This window comes from Chiloscyllium punctatum, chromosome X, assembly GCF_047496795.1.
Source record: "Chiloscyllium punctatum isolate Juve2018m chromosome X, sChiPun1.3, whole genome shotgun sequence".
Classification (NCBI taxonomy): domain Eukaryota; kingdom Metazoa; phylum Chordata; class Chondrichthyes; order Orectolobiformes; family Hemiscylliidae; genus Chiloscyllium; species Chiloscyllium punctatum.
In genome coordinates this window covers 35,604,623-35,619,906 of record NC_092791.1, presented here as the reverse complement: position 1 = coordinate 35,619,906, position 15,284 = coordinate 35,604,623, and the positions used below count along the sequence as shown (strand labels likewise).

General features: G+C 50.0%; 1 protein-coding gene across 1 annotated transcript; it reads left to right on the top strand.

Moving 5' to 3' along the window:
- The first annotated feature begins 278 nt into the window (after positions 1–278).
- On the top strand, positions 279–7,042 carry LOC140471120 (uncharacterized). The gene is made up of 2 exons (XM_072567007.1): positions 279–5,230; positions 6,595–7,042. The coding sequence occupies exon 1, from the start codon at positions 348–350 to the stop codon at positions 1,860–1,862; it is 1,515 nt and encodes a 504-aa protein (XP_072423108.1). The 5' UTR covers positions 279–347; the 3' UTR covers positions 1,863–5,230; positions 6,595–7,042.
- Positions 7,043–15,284: the final 8,242 nt, after the last annotated feature.

Below are 15,284 nucleotides of genomic sequence, written 5' to 3'. Positions count from 1 at the left end.
ACTGATCGGCTTGGTCCGTTGGCCGTCGGCCAAGAGACGATGTGACCCGGCTCATTTAAAAATAATTTTGAATCCTGGAAAAGGAACACACGGACGAGTGCTGGGACGACCGGTTAGTGACTATACACGGGGGTACACACATTTAAAAAGGCCAGACAACTCCGTGCACGGATCAAGGTAAGAGATTCTTTTGTTCTTCCTTGTTGGCCGCGTGGTTTTGACGGTCATCTGTGAAAACGCTTTGGGCGTTTAAGACCAGGACTGAAGATAAACCACGGGAAATTGTGGTTTTGACGGTCATCTGTGAAAACGCTTTGGGCGTTTAAGACCAGGACCGAAGATAAACCATGGGAAATCAGACTTCTAGATTTACTAAGGAAAAGTCAGGGAAGACTGCAAATGGGAAAGAAATACCCCCCGATAGTCCATTAGGTCGGAAGTTAAGTCTATGGACGGACAGTAGTAGAACGAAGGACTTAAAGAAAGAGACCATGATAAAATATTGTTGTTTTATATGGACCAAAGAACCTATCCGCGCCCCCTCGGTAGTTTGGTCCGAGTATGGGTCTGATGAAGACTGGGTGTGTCAAATCCTAAATGTATATGTTAACAGAAAACAACCGTTTGACCCAGAGGAGAGCAAATATGCCGCCGCCTGGTTGGCGGGCGACGGCGAGAGTCCCACGCGTCTCTATCCTCTGACTCCCCAAACAGACCCGAGGAAGCCCCAGAAGTCTTGGGACATCCTCACCGACGGTTTGCCACCGTCTTCCCCGCCCCCGTATATACCACCCGCGCACGACCAGGCGTCCAGCGCGGACCTCCCTCCTGCGACGGATAATTCCGAGTCCCAGCAGGCTACGACCAGTGAGGAAGGGACTGCTGGGGGGTGTACAGGAGGGGGCACAGAACTCACCCCAGGCACTAGGAAATCAGTCCGACTCGAGATGCGGAGAGGTCGAGAAGAGGGATTGAGAGCTGGGAGGAGTGACAATATTGAACAGCTGAACCCCTTACGAGAGGTGCCGTTTGGGAACGAACGGACCGGGTTCGTAGTACAACCTTTAAATTCTGGGGATATCCGGCAACTCCGTAATGAACGACCCCGTCTACTGGACGACCCCGTCAGTGTGGGAATACAACTGGACCAATTTCTGGGGCCCAGTATATACACATGGTCTGAACTGCAGGCCATGATGAGAATACTATTTAATTACGATGAAATTGTTATGATCCGGAATAGTGCAATGGCCATTTGGGATAGGGAGCATCAGGACGGCCCTCAGCGTGGAGAGCAGAAGTACCCCTTAGAGGACCCCCGGTGGGATCATAACGACGCGGGGGGAAGGGCCAATATGACAGACCTCAGAAGCCTTATAATCAGGGGAATCCAAACCTGCGTGCCCAGACAGCGGAATTTAGCAAAAGCATTTGAAGTTGGACAGAAAAAGGATGAATCCCCGAGTGAGTTTTTAGACCGTTTGCGGGAGTCCATGCAAAAGTATTCAGGTTTAGACCCTGATGGGGAAATAGGCAAGAGCATGCTTAAGGTGCACTTTGTGACTAAGTCATGGCCTGACATTCAGAAGAAATTACAGAAAGTGGAGGATTGGGCTGAAAAGGATGTTGCAGAATTATTACGGGAAGCACAGAAGGTGTACGTTCAGAGGGATGTAATAAGGGAGAAACATAAGACAAAAATGATGGTGGCAGCCGTACGGGAAGCTTGTAAGTCCACCGGAATGGGGGAGGGAGGTTATGGGGTGGAAAGAGGAACGTCGAAGAAAAGTTGGAGAGGGAGAGAAGCGAGACGGGGCAGAAGTGAGAGAGGAAGAATTAGCCGTTACCATGTCATACCTTAGTGAGTCCCGATTGACAGAGATAGACCCTAGGGTTTGGGTCGCCAAAGGGAACTGGGGGGGACTCGCAATTCGACCTGTGGAGGTAAAATTAAAGCCCCAGAGCCCCGACGTCAGAGTGCGCCAATACCCCATCTCTTGGGAAGGGAGGCAGGGCCTGAAGACAGTTATGGAAGACCTAATAAAAGATGGATTGGTAGAGCCCTGTATGTCACGATACAATTCCCCCATCCTGCCGGTCCGGAAGTCGGATGGGAGCTACCGAATGGTCCAAGACCTAAGGGAGGTAAATAAAATTGTCCAAGTACGGCACCCTGTGGTACCGAACCCATACACTATTCTGGGGTGAATCCCCCCGGACCACGGCTGGTTTAGTGTTATAGACTTAAAGGATGCCTTCTGGGCGTGTCCCCTGGACAAGGACAGTAGGGATCTTTTTGCTTTTGAATGGGAGGATCCTGATACTAGCAGAAAACAACAGTACAGGTGGACCGTACTCCCCCAAGGATTCACTGAGTCCCCGACTCTGTTCGGGCAGATTCTGGAACAATTATTGGAGGGACTAACCTTGTCCCCGGCCCTTAAGCTTATACAATACGTGGACGATCTCCTTTTATCCGGACCGGCGGAGGAGGACGTCCTACTTGGGACTAATGCCCTGTTAAATTACCGAGCTGAGAAGGGGTTAAGAGTGAGTCAGAAGAAGCTCCAATATGTCGAGAAAGAGGTTAAGTACCTGGGACACTTGATAAGCCAGGGACAGAAACGAATAAGTCCGGAAAGAGTGCGGGCAATAATCGAACTAGGCCTCCCAACGACCAAGAGGGAGTTGCAGAAGTTCTTGGGACTCTTAGGCTATTGTCGGTTATGGATAAATGACTATGCCCCCCTTACTAAAGACTTGTACCTAAAACTCATTGAGGAGGCACCCAACAGAATAAAATGGGAGAAGGAGGAGAAAAAGTTAATTGAAATCCGAAAAGGAAAATTGATGGCCGCACCTGTTTTAAGATTGCCGGATTTTAGTAAGACATTTCGCCTCTTTGTGAACTCCTGAGAGGGAACCGCTCTTGGAGTGTTGACCCAGGACTGGGGGGGTAAAAGGAAGCCCGCGGCTTTCCTGTCAAAAATTCTGGATCCAGTCTCCCGAGGGTGGCCGGAGTGTGTCCAAGTGGTGGCAGCCACGGCAAAGCTGGTAGAGGAAAGCAGGAAGTTGACTTTCGGGGCCCCCTTGACAGTCACTACTCCCCACCAGGTTAGAACTATCCTGAATCAGAAGGCCGGGAGGTGGCTGACTGACTCGAGAATTCTGAAATATGAAGCCATATTGTTAGACCGAGAAGACCTCCGAATAGAAGTCGGGGGCTGCCAGAACCCGGCGGACTTTCTTTGGAAAGGGGAAGGCGAGGAGGAACTGGAACACTGCTGTTCAGACATAATAGAGTACCAGAGTAAAGTGAGGGAAGATCTGAGGGATACTCCCTTACATGCAGGTAGGCGGTGGTACATTGATGGGTCCTCTCGAGTGATAGATGGGAAGAGACACAACGGTTATGCAGTCATTAGTGAGACTGGTTGGGAATTAGTGGAAAGTGGACGGCTACCGAATGCCTGGTCCGCACAAACGTGCGAATTGTACGCCTTGCACCGGGCTCTGAGGAATTTAAAGGGAATAGCCGGGACAATCTACACTGACTCTAAGTATGCCTTTGGGGTAGTACACACCTTTGGGAAGATCTGGAAAGAAAGGGGAATGATAAATAGTAGAGGAAAGGAGTTGGTCCACGAGGAACTAGTAGCCATGATCTTGGAGGATTTGTTGCTGCCACAAGAGATTGCAGTAGTACATGTGAAAGGACACCAGAAAGACGATAAAATAGAGACCCTGGGGAATCAATTGGCAGATGAACAGGCAAAATTGGCTGGGATGGGGAAGGAAGTAATAAACTGCCTGGTAAGGATTCCACAGATATCCAAAATTACCGAAGTGCCCACGTTTACTGACAAAGAAGAAACTCTTCTCGCGTCTCTGGGGGGTACAAAGGATAGGGAAGGCAAGTGGACCTTACCCGATGGCTGCCAGCTACTAAATCGACCGTTGACGCGGGACATTATTGCCCGTTTACACCAAGGGGGTCACTGGGGCGCCCAGGCACTGTGTGATGCCTTCCTGCGCTGATATGCTCACCCTGGTCTGTACACGGTAGCCAAGCAGGTCACAGGAGATTGTATAACATGTCGAAAGATTAACAAAAGGGGGCTGCGGCAGCATGCAAGACAAGGGGGTAGGAGTCCGGCCTATAGGCCGTTTGAGTATGTTCAGGTAGATTACACGGAGCTCCCCCCCATAGGTCGCCTGAAATATCTATTAGTAGTGGTAGATCACCTGACAGGATGGGTGGAAGCTTTCCCCACTACCACGGCAACGGGCAACTCAGGTTAGCAAGATTCTACTCGAGCAAATCATCCCACGATTTGGGCTACCCCGCGCTATTGACTCTGACCAGGGGAGCCACTTCACCTCGACCGTCCTCCAGAATGTAGTGCAAGCAATGGGGATTGACTGGGATTTGCACACCCCCTGGCATCCCTCCTCCTCGGGCAAGGTCGAAAGAATGAACCAGACCATCAAAAAGCAGCTAACCAAGCTCACTAGTGAAATCGGCCTGCCTTGGACCAAATGCCTACCCCTTGCCCTGTTGCAAATTCGCACCCAGCCAAGGCGGGATTTGGGCGTCTCCCCTTTCGAAATGTTATTTGGCCTCCCGTTCCATGGGCCGAAGGGGGAACCTCCTGTATTTGAGTCTCGGGATATGTTTGTGCAAAAATATGTGGTGGCTCTGGGGTCTGCTCTATCTCGTTTACGCCAACAGGGACTTTTGGCACAGACGCCGCCCCTCGAGTTTGCGGTGCACACCGTCAAGCCGGGTCAGTGGGTCCTGATTAAAAGCTGGAAGCAACGTACCCTCGAACCAACTTGGGACGGTCCCTTCCTGGTACTTTTGACGACCGAAACGGCTGTCCGTACGGCCGAAAAGGGCTGGACACATTACACTCGAGTCAAGGGACCAGTGCCACAACCGACGGAGGACGAACGAATCTCTCTGACAAAGGCATCTAAGGAACAGAGACCCTGAGAACGAACTAATCGGACTTTGGCGAGTCTAAAGGAACTGTGCCCTCGGGCTACGGGTGTCGCGACAAAATGCGGTCAATCGTATTGTTAACTTGCTATGCCATTATCCTTGGGCTGGGTCTTTGTGTGCGTGTTACCCAATTTGGCCTCTGGTTAAAACAAGCAGAGGACCGTCAGTGGTTCACCATCTCCGTGCTTGCCAACCAATCAACACAGACACTTAGCTTAGACCTATGTGAGTTGGTGCCCTGTAGGACTAAAAGTCAACTGAATCAAACTAAGCAGAATCTAGAGAGAGAAAGGGGATTCCAGGGTCAGACGTTAGTATTACAATTGCATGGTAGGGAAGGCCTAAGTAGGCTTCCAGCCCCCGGGGTCCAGGCTATGGTGTCAGTTGTCCGTGATCCCATCACCCCTGGACGGGATTGTGGGCAGAATCAGTGCAATCCGCTTTATCTGACCATAAAGAACTTGGAAAAGAACGAGGCGAGACTTAATAGAACAATACTGGGTATTAGAGTTGGGGGCCAGGCAGGATGGGGGGGATGCAGCTGTGCTGCACGTATATCACGGTCATTGAAGCTGGGTCTGGGGGCTCATCCACCACTGATAAGCAGGAAAAGATTAGAATAATTGAAACAACGGATTTGGAAAAGACCTTTGAAATAGAAACGGGATACGGAGAGGCGAATGCCTGGATGGAATGGGTCAAATATACTGTGAGGAGCATAAAAAAGAGTGATTGCTACGCATGCACGAGTGCCCGCCCTAACCCTCAGGTGGTCCCATTCCCGCTGGGATGGGAGAAACACCCACGAGCCATGGACTGCATGATAAGGCTGTACCAGGACCGAGAGGCCTGGAACGACCCCACTTGTCGACCCTTGAGTTTGAAGTTTCCCCCCGTCAGGTCTGAGGGGGCGTCCCGCCCGCCATCATTCTCAGGGGTAACGGGTACGCATCAGGCCTGCGTCTCTCGGACGGGACTACAGTGGGACGACGATGTGGGGACATTTGACAAGTGCAGCGGATCAATCCGGCTGGTCAATGAAACTACCGGGGGCGGGAATTACTCCCACATTCATGTACCTAGGGCAGACCTCTGGTGGTACTGTGGTGGGAGGGTTCTGCGACCGACCCTGCCCCAAAAATGGACGGGCACTTGTGCGATCGTTCAATTGGCCATCCCATTCACCCTGGTATTCGAAAAACAAGAGCATCCCCGTTCTAGTGGAAGAACTGAGAGAGCTTTGGAGACCTCTTTTGATGATAACATATATTTAGATGCCATAGGGGTCCCCAGGGGTGTTCCTGACGAATACAAGGCTAGGAACCAGATAGCGGCGGGTTTTGAGTCGTCACTGTTTTGGTGGGTGACTATCAATAAGAACGTGGATTGGATTAATTATATTTACTACAATCAGCAGAGGTTCATTAATTATACCCGGGATGCAGTGAAAGGAATAGCAGAACAACTGGACGCCACGAGTAGGATGGCGTAGGAAAATAGGTTGGCCTTAGACATGATGTTGGCAGAGAAGGGGGGTGTTTGTGTCATGATAGGCACTCAGTGCTGCACTTTCATCCCCAACAACACAGCCCCTGATGGGTCCATCACCCGCGCCCTGGATGGACTCACCACATTGGCGGACGAACTGGCCGAAAACTCGGGCATCGACTCTGGCCTCATGGACTGGTTGGAAGCTTGGTTCGGTAAATGGACGGGGGTGGTCGTTCCCTTTCTTGTCTCATGTATAGTGGTGGCAGGGGTACTCACTGCCCTTGGGTGTTGCGTTATTCCCTGTGTCCGGGGATTAACTCAACGACTGATCGAAACCGCCCTTACTAAGAAAGATGTTCCCTATGGGCAGGTTGAACGAATAAATCTCGAGATGGAACAACGTGAATCCCTCTTGGGCGGGGGTAGTATTAGAGAAGGGCAGTTTGATGAACAAGCTCGGGAGTTATTAAATGCCCTGGAGAAGAAACTTACGGTTGAAAAATTACAGGCCGTAAGAAAAGACACGGGGGATTTGTAGGGGGTAGTGTAATTTTTAAACGGTTAGCTGCCTTTTAGTCTTTTCTACCTCATAGTAAACACAAGCAGACACTCGAAACTGTTGCCGGACCTCCCCCACGTTTATATGAATGAAACAGTTGTAACAGCTTTCCTCGATAGTTGAGAGGCCGCCCTTAACCACAGTTGTACAACATCATCCATATAAGGGAAGAATGGGAAGCTCAAACACTGATTGGCCAAGTGAATGATAAAAGAATCGCAGGCACCAGAACCCAAAAAAGGAAAACAGTGCGGAATCCGAGCACTCGTTGGTCAAGGCAGCAGTAGTAAACCCAGCCCACATATACATGTATATAATGTGTGGAGATTACTATGCTTGTGTGTGTGTACCTTTGGGAACAGCACCCGACTTTGCAAAGTTGAATGAAAAGTTTTGGACTGACTCCTCCGTGTCTTTGTTCCTGGGAAGGGAAATAAAAAGTGCCGTAGATGGGGCTGGATAGCCACATATCTCGCACACGATCCTACACTCTCTCTCTCTCCAATCCTACACACACTCTCTCTCTACAATCCTACACACACTCTCTCTCTCTAATCCTACACACACTCTCTCTCTCTCCCTCTCCAATCCTACACACTCTCTCACTCCAATCCGACACACTGTCTCTCTTCAATCCAACACACTCTCTCTCTATCTACCCAATCCGACACACTCTCCCTCTCTCTCCAATCCGACACACGCTCCCTCTCTCTCTCTCCAATCCTGCACTCTCTCTATCTCTCTCCAATCCTACACACTCTCTCTCTCACTCTCTCCAATGCTACACACTCTCTGTCTCTCCCGAATCCTACACACACACACTCTCTCTCTCCAATCCTTCACTCACTCTCTCTCTCTCCCGAATCCGACACACACTCACTCTCTCTCTCCAATCCTACACACAGTCTCTCTCTCTCTCCCGAATCCTACACACACACTCTCTCTCTCTCCAATCCTACACACACTCTCTCTCTCTCTCCAATCCTACACACTCTCTCTCTCCAATCCGACACACTCTCTCTGTCCCCCCGATCCTACACACTCTCTCTGTCTCTCCAATCCGACACACTCTCTCTCTCTCCAATCCTACACACTCTCTCTCCCTCTCCAATCCTACACACACTCTCTTTCTCTCTCTCCAATCCTACACACCCTCTCTCTCCCTCTCTCTCTCCAATCCTACAACCCTCTCTCTCTCTCTCTCTCCAATCCTACAAACACACTCTCTCTCTCTCTCCAATCCTACACACACACTCTCTCTCTCCCTCTCCAATCCTACACACACACTCTCTCTCTCCCTCTCTCATCCGACACACTCTCTCTCCCTCTCCAATCCTACACACTCTCTTGCTCCAATCCGACACAATGTCTCTCTTCAATCCAACACACTCTCTCTCTATCTACCCAATCCGACACACTCTCTCCCTCTCTCTCTAATCCGACATACTCTCTCTCTCTCCAATCCGACACACTCTCTCCCTCTCCCTCCAATCCTACACACACACTCTCTCTCTCTCTCTCTCCAATCCTACACATACTCTCTCTCTCTCTCCAATCCTACACACACTCTCCCTCTCTCTCCAATCCTACACACTCTCTCTCCAATCCGACACACAGTCTCTCTCTCTCTCCCATCCGACACTCTCTCTCCAATCCGACCCTCTCTCTCTCTCTGTCTCCAATCCTACGCACTCTCTCTCTCTCTCTCCAATCCTACGCACTCTCTCTCTCTCCAATCCTACACACTATCTCTCTCTCTCTCTCCAATCCTACACACTCTCTCTCTCTCTCTCTCTCCAATTCTACACACTCACTCTCTCTCTATTCAATCCTACACACTTAGTCCCTCTCTCTAATCGTAATTACGCACTCTCTCTCTTCAATCCTACACACTCTCTCTCTCACCAATCCTACACTCTCTCTCTCTCCAATCCTACACTCTCTCTCTCTCCAAACCTACACACTCTCTCTCTCCATTCGTACACACACACTCTCTCTCTCTCCAATCCTACACTCACTCTCTCTCTCCAACCCTATACACACTCTGCCTCTCTCTCTCTAATCCTACTTACTCACTCTCCTTCTCCAATCCTACACACTCTCTCTACCTCTCCAATCCACAAACTCTTTCTCTACAATCCTACACACACATTCTCTCTCTCCAATCCGAAACACTCTCTCTCTCTCTCCAATCCGACACACTCTCTCTCTCTCTCCAATCCGAAACACACTCTCTCTCTCTCTCTCCAATCCGACACTCTCTCTCTCTCTCTCCAATCCGACATACTCTCTCTCTCCAATCCGACACTCTCTCTCTCTCCAATCCTACTCTCTCTCTCTATCTCTCTCTCTCCAATCCTACACACTCTCTCCCTCCCTCTCCAATCCAACACACTCTCTCTCCCTCTCCAATCCTACACACTGTCTCTCCCCAATCCGACACACTCTCTCCCTCTCCCTCCAATCCTACACACTCTCTCTCCAATCCTACACACACACTCTCTCTCTCTCTCCAATCCTACACACACTCTCTCTCTCTCCAATCCTACACACTCTCTCTATCTCTCTCCAATCCTACACACTCTCTCTCTGTCTCCAATCCGACACACTCCTTCTCTCTCTCCAATCCGACACACTCTCTCTCTCTCTCCAATCCGACACTCTCTCTATCTCTCTCCAATACTACACTCTCTCTCCCTATCCAATCCGACACACTCTCCCTCTCTCTCCAATCCAGCACACTCTCTCTCTCTCTCTCCCCAATCCGACACACTCTCTCTCTGTCTCTCCCCAATCCGACACACTCTCTCCCTCTCTCTCCAATCCGACACACTCTCTCTCTCTCTCTCCAATCCAACACACTCTCTCCCTCTCTCTCCAATCCGACACACTGTCTCTCTCCAATCCGACACACTGTCTCTCTCTCTCCCCAATCCTACACACACTCTCTCTCTCTCCAAGCCTACACACTCTCTCTCTCTCCAATCTTACACACTCTCTCTCTCCAATCCTACACACTCTCTGTCTCTCTCGCCAGTTCTGCACACTCTCTCTCTCTCCAATCCTACACACACACTCTCTCTCTCCAATCCTACACTCTCTCTCTGTCTCTCTCCAATCCTACACACTCTCTCTGTCTCTCTCCAATACTACACACTCTCTCTCTCTCCAATCCTACACACACTCTCTCACTCTCTCTCCAATCCTACACACTCTTTCACTCTCCAATCCTACACTCCCACTTTCTCACTCTCTCCAATCCAACTCTTTCTCTCTCTCTCTCCAATCCAACTCTCTCTCTCTCTCTCGAATCCAACACATTCTGTCTCTCTCCCTCTCTCCAATCCTACACACTCTCCCTCTCTCTCCAATCGTACACCCTCTCTCGCTGCAATCCTACACACACTCTCTCTCTCCAATCGTACACACTCTCTCTCTCCAATCGTAAACACTCTCTCGCTCCCATCCTACACACACTCTCTCTCTCCAATCCTACACTCACTCTCTCACTCCCTCCAATCCTATACACACTCTGCCTCTCTCTCTCTAATCCTACTTACTCACTCTCCTTCTCCAATCCTACACACTCTCTCTACCTCTCCAATCCGAAACACACTCTCTCTCTCTCTCTCCAATCCGACACACTCCTTCTCTCTCTCCAATCCGACACACACTCTCTCTCTCTGCAATCCGACACACTCCTTCTCTCTCTCCAATCCGACACACACTCTCTCTCTCTCCAATCCGACATACTCTCTCTCTCTCCAATCCGACACTCTCACTCTCTCCCTCTCCAATCCAACACACTCTCTCTCCCTCTCCAATCCGACACACTCTCTCTCTCTCCAATCCGACACACTGTCTGTCTCGAATCCAACACACTCTCTCTCTCTCCAATCCGACACACTGTCTCTCTCTCTCCCGAATCCTTCACACTCTCTCTCTCTTTCTCTCCAATCCTACACACTCTATCTCTCTCCAATTCTACACACTCTCTCTCTCTCCAATCCGACACACTGTCTCTCTCCAATCCTACACTCTCTCTCTCGATCGAATCCTACACACACACTCTCTCTCCCGAATCCTTCACACTCTCTCTCTCTTTCTCTCCAATCCTACACACTCTATCTCTCTCCAATTCTACACACTCTCTCTCTCTCCAATCCGACACACTGTCTCTCTCCAATCCTACACTCTCTCTCTCTCTCTCCAATCCTACACACTCTCTCTCTCCAATCCGACACACTCTCCCTCTCCAATCCGACACACTGTCTCTCTCCAATGCTACACACTGTCTCTCTCCAATCCGACACACAGTCTCTCTCCAATCCTACACACTCTCTCTCTCGATCGAATCCTACACACTCTCTCTCTCTCTCCCGAATCCTACACTCTCTCTCCCTCTCTCTCTCGAAAACTACACACACTCTCTCTCTCTCCAATCCTACACACTCTCTCTCCAATCCTACACACTGTCTCTCTTCAATTCAACACACTCTCTCTCTCTCTACCCAATCCGACACACTCTCTCCCTCTCTCTCCAATCCGACACACTCTCCCTCTCTCTCCAATCTGACACACTCTCCCCCTCTCCCTCTCCAATCCGACACTCTCTCTCTCTCTCGAATACCACACACTCTCTCTCTCTCCAATCCTGCACACACTCTCTCTCTCTCCAATCTTACACACACTCTCTCTCCAAACCGACACACTCTCTCTCTCCAATCCGACACACACTCTCTCTCTCCAATCCTACACACTCTCTCTCTCTCCAATCCTGCACACTCTCTCTCACTCCAATCCTGCACACGCTCTCTCTCTCCAATTCAATACACACACTCTCTCTCTCCAACCCTATACACACTCTGCCTCTCTCTCTCTAATCCTACTTACTCACTCTCCTTCTCCAATCCTACACACTCTCTCTACCTCTCCAATCCACAAACTCTTTCTCTACAATCCTACACACACACTCTTTCTCTCCAATCCGAAACACTCTCTCTCTCTCTCCAATCCGACACACTCTCTCTCTCTCTCCAATCCTACACACACTCTGTCTCCCCCTCGAATCCGACTTACTCTATCTCTCTCTCTCCAATGCTACACACTCTCTCTCTCCAATTCTACACTCTCTCTCTCTCTCTCTCCAATCCTACACACCGTCTCTCTCTCTCTCTCCAATCCTACACTCTCTCTCTCTCCAGCTCCAATCCTACACACTCTCTCTCTCTCCAATCCTACACACTCTCTCTCTATCTCCGATCCTCCACTCACTCTCTCTCTCTCTCTCTCTCCCTCCAATCCTGTACAATCTCTCTCTCCGATCCTACACACTGTCTCTGTTCCTCCGATCACACACGCTGTCTCTGTCTCTCCGATCCTACACACTCTCTCTCTCTCTCCAATCCTACACACACTCTCTCTCTCTCCAATCCTACACACTGTCTCTGTCTCTCCGATCCTACACACTCTCACTGTCTCTCCAATCCTACACACACTCTCTCTCTCTCCAATCCTACACACTCTCTCTCTCTCCAAACCTACACTCTCTCTCTCTCCAATCCTATACACACTCTCTCTCTCCGATCCTACACTCTCTCTCTCTCCAATCCTACACACACTCTCTCTCTACAATCCTACACACACTCTCTCTCTCTAATCCTACACACACTCTCTCTCTCTCCCTCTCCAATCCTACACACTCTCTCACTCCAATCCGACACACTGTCTCTCTTCAATCCAACACACTCTCTCTCTATCTACCCAATCCGACACACTCTCCCTCTCTCTCCAATCCGACACACGCTCCCTCTCTCTCTCTCCAATCCTGCACTCTCTCTATCTCTCTCCAATCCTACACACTCTCTCTCTCACTCTCTCCAATGCTACACACTCTCTGTCTCTCCCGAATCCTACACACACACACTCTCTCTCTCCAATCCTTCACTCACTCTCTCTCTCTCCCGAATCCGACACACACTCACTCTCTCTCTCCAATCCTACACACAGTCTCTCTCTCTCTCCCGAATCCTACACACACACTCTCTCTCTCTCCAATCCTACACACACTCTCTCTCTCTCTCCAATCCTACACACTCTCTCTCTCCAATCCGACACACTCTCTCTGTCCCCCCGATCCTACACACTCTCTCTGTCTCTCCAATCCGACACACTCTCTCTCTCTCCAATCCTACACACTCTCTCTCCCTCTCCAATCCTACACACACTCTCTCTCTCTCTCTCTCCAATCCTACACACCCTCTCTCTCCCTCTCTCTCTCCAATCCTACAACCCTCTCTCTCTCTCTCTCTCCAATCCTACAAACACACTCTCTCTCTCTCTCCAATCCTACACACACACTCTCTCTCTCCCTCTCCAATCCTACACACACACTCTCTCTCTCCCTCTCTCATCCGACACACTCTCTCTCCCTCTCCAATCCTACACACTCTCTTGCTCCAATCCGACACAATGTCTCTCTTCAATCCAACACACTCTCTCTCTATCTACCCAATCCGACACACTCTCTCCCTCTCTCTCTAATCCGACATACTCTCTCTCTCTCCAATCCGACACACTCTCTCCCTCTCCCTCCAATCCTACACACACACTCTCTCTCTCTCTCTCTCCAATCCTACACATACTCTCTCTCTCTCTCCAATCCTACACACACTCTCCCTCTCTCTCCAATCCTACACACTCTCTCTCCAATCCGACACACAGTCTCTCTCTCTCTCCCATCCGACACTCTCTCTCCAATCCGACCCTCTCTCTCTCTCTGTCTCCAATCCTACGCACTCTCTCTCTCTCTCTCCAATCCTACGCACTCTCTCTCTCTCCAATCCTACACACTATCTCTCTCTCTCTCTCCAATCCTACACACTCTCTCTCTCTCTCTCTCTCCAATTCTACACACTCACTCTCTCTCTATTCAATCCTACACACTTAGTCCCTCTCTCTAATCGTAATTACGCACTCTCTCTCTTCAATCCTACACACTCTCTCTCTCACCAATCCTACACTCTCTCTCTCTCCAATCCTACACTCTCTCTCTCTCCAAACCTACACACTCTCTCTCTCCATTCGTACAAACACTCTCTCTCTCTCTCCAATCCTACACTCACTCTCTCTCTCCAACCCTATACACACTCTGCCTCTCTCTCTCTAATCCTACTTACTCACTCTCCTTCTCCAATCCTACACACTCTCTCTACCTCTCCAATCCACAAACTCTTTCTCTACAATCCTACACACACACTCTTTCTCTCCAATCCGAAACACTCTCTCTCTCTCTCCAATCCGACACACTCTCTCTCTCTCTCCAATCCGAAACTCTCTCTCTCTCTCTCCAATCCGACACACTCTCTCTCTCTCTCTCCAATCCGACACTCTCTCTCTCTCTCCAATCCGACATTCTCTCTCTCCAATCCGACACTCTCTCTCTCTCCAATCCTACACTCTCTCTCTATCTCTCTCTCTCTCCAATCCTACACACTCTCTCCCTCCCTCTCCAATCCAACACACTCTCTCTCCCTCTCCAATCCTACACACTGTCTCTCCCCAATCCGACACACTCTCTCCCTCTCCCTCCAATCCTACACACTCTCTCTCCAATCCTACACACTCGCTCACTCCAATCCGACACACTGTCTCTCCCCAATCCGACACACTGTCTCTCTCTCTCTCCAATCCGACACACTCTCTCTATCTCTCTCCAATCCTACACACTCTCTCTCTGTCTCCAATCCGACACACTCCTTCTCTCTCTCCAATCCGACACACTCTCTCTCTCTCTCCAATCCGACACTCTCTCTATCTCTCTCCAATACTACACTCTCTCTCCCTCTCCAATCCGACACACTCTCCCTCTCTCTCCAATCCAGCACACTCTCTCTCTATCTCTCCGCAATCCGACACACTCTCTCCCTCTCTCTCCAATCCGACACACACTCTCTCTCTCTCTCCAATCCAACACACTCTCTCCCTCTCTCTCCAATCCGACACACTGTCTCTCTCCAATCCGACACACTGTCTCTCTCTCTCCCCACTCCTACAAACTCTCTCTCTCTCTCCAAGCCTACACACTCTCTCTCTCTTTCTCACCAATCCTACACACTCTATCTCTCTCCAATTCTACACACTCTCTCTCTTTCCAATGCGACACACTGTCTCTGTCTCTCTCCAATCCTACACTCTCTCTCTCGATCGAATCCTACACACACACTCTCT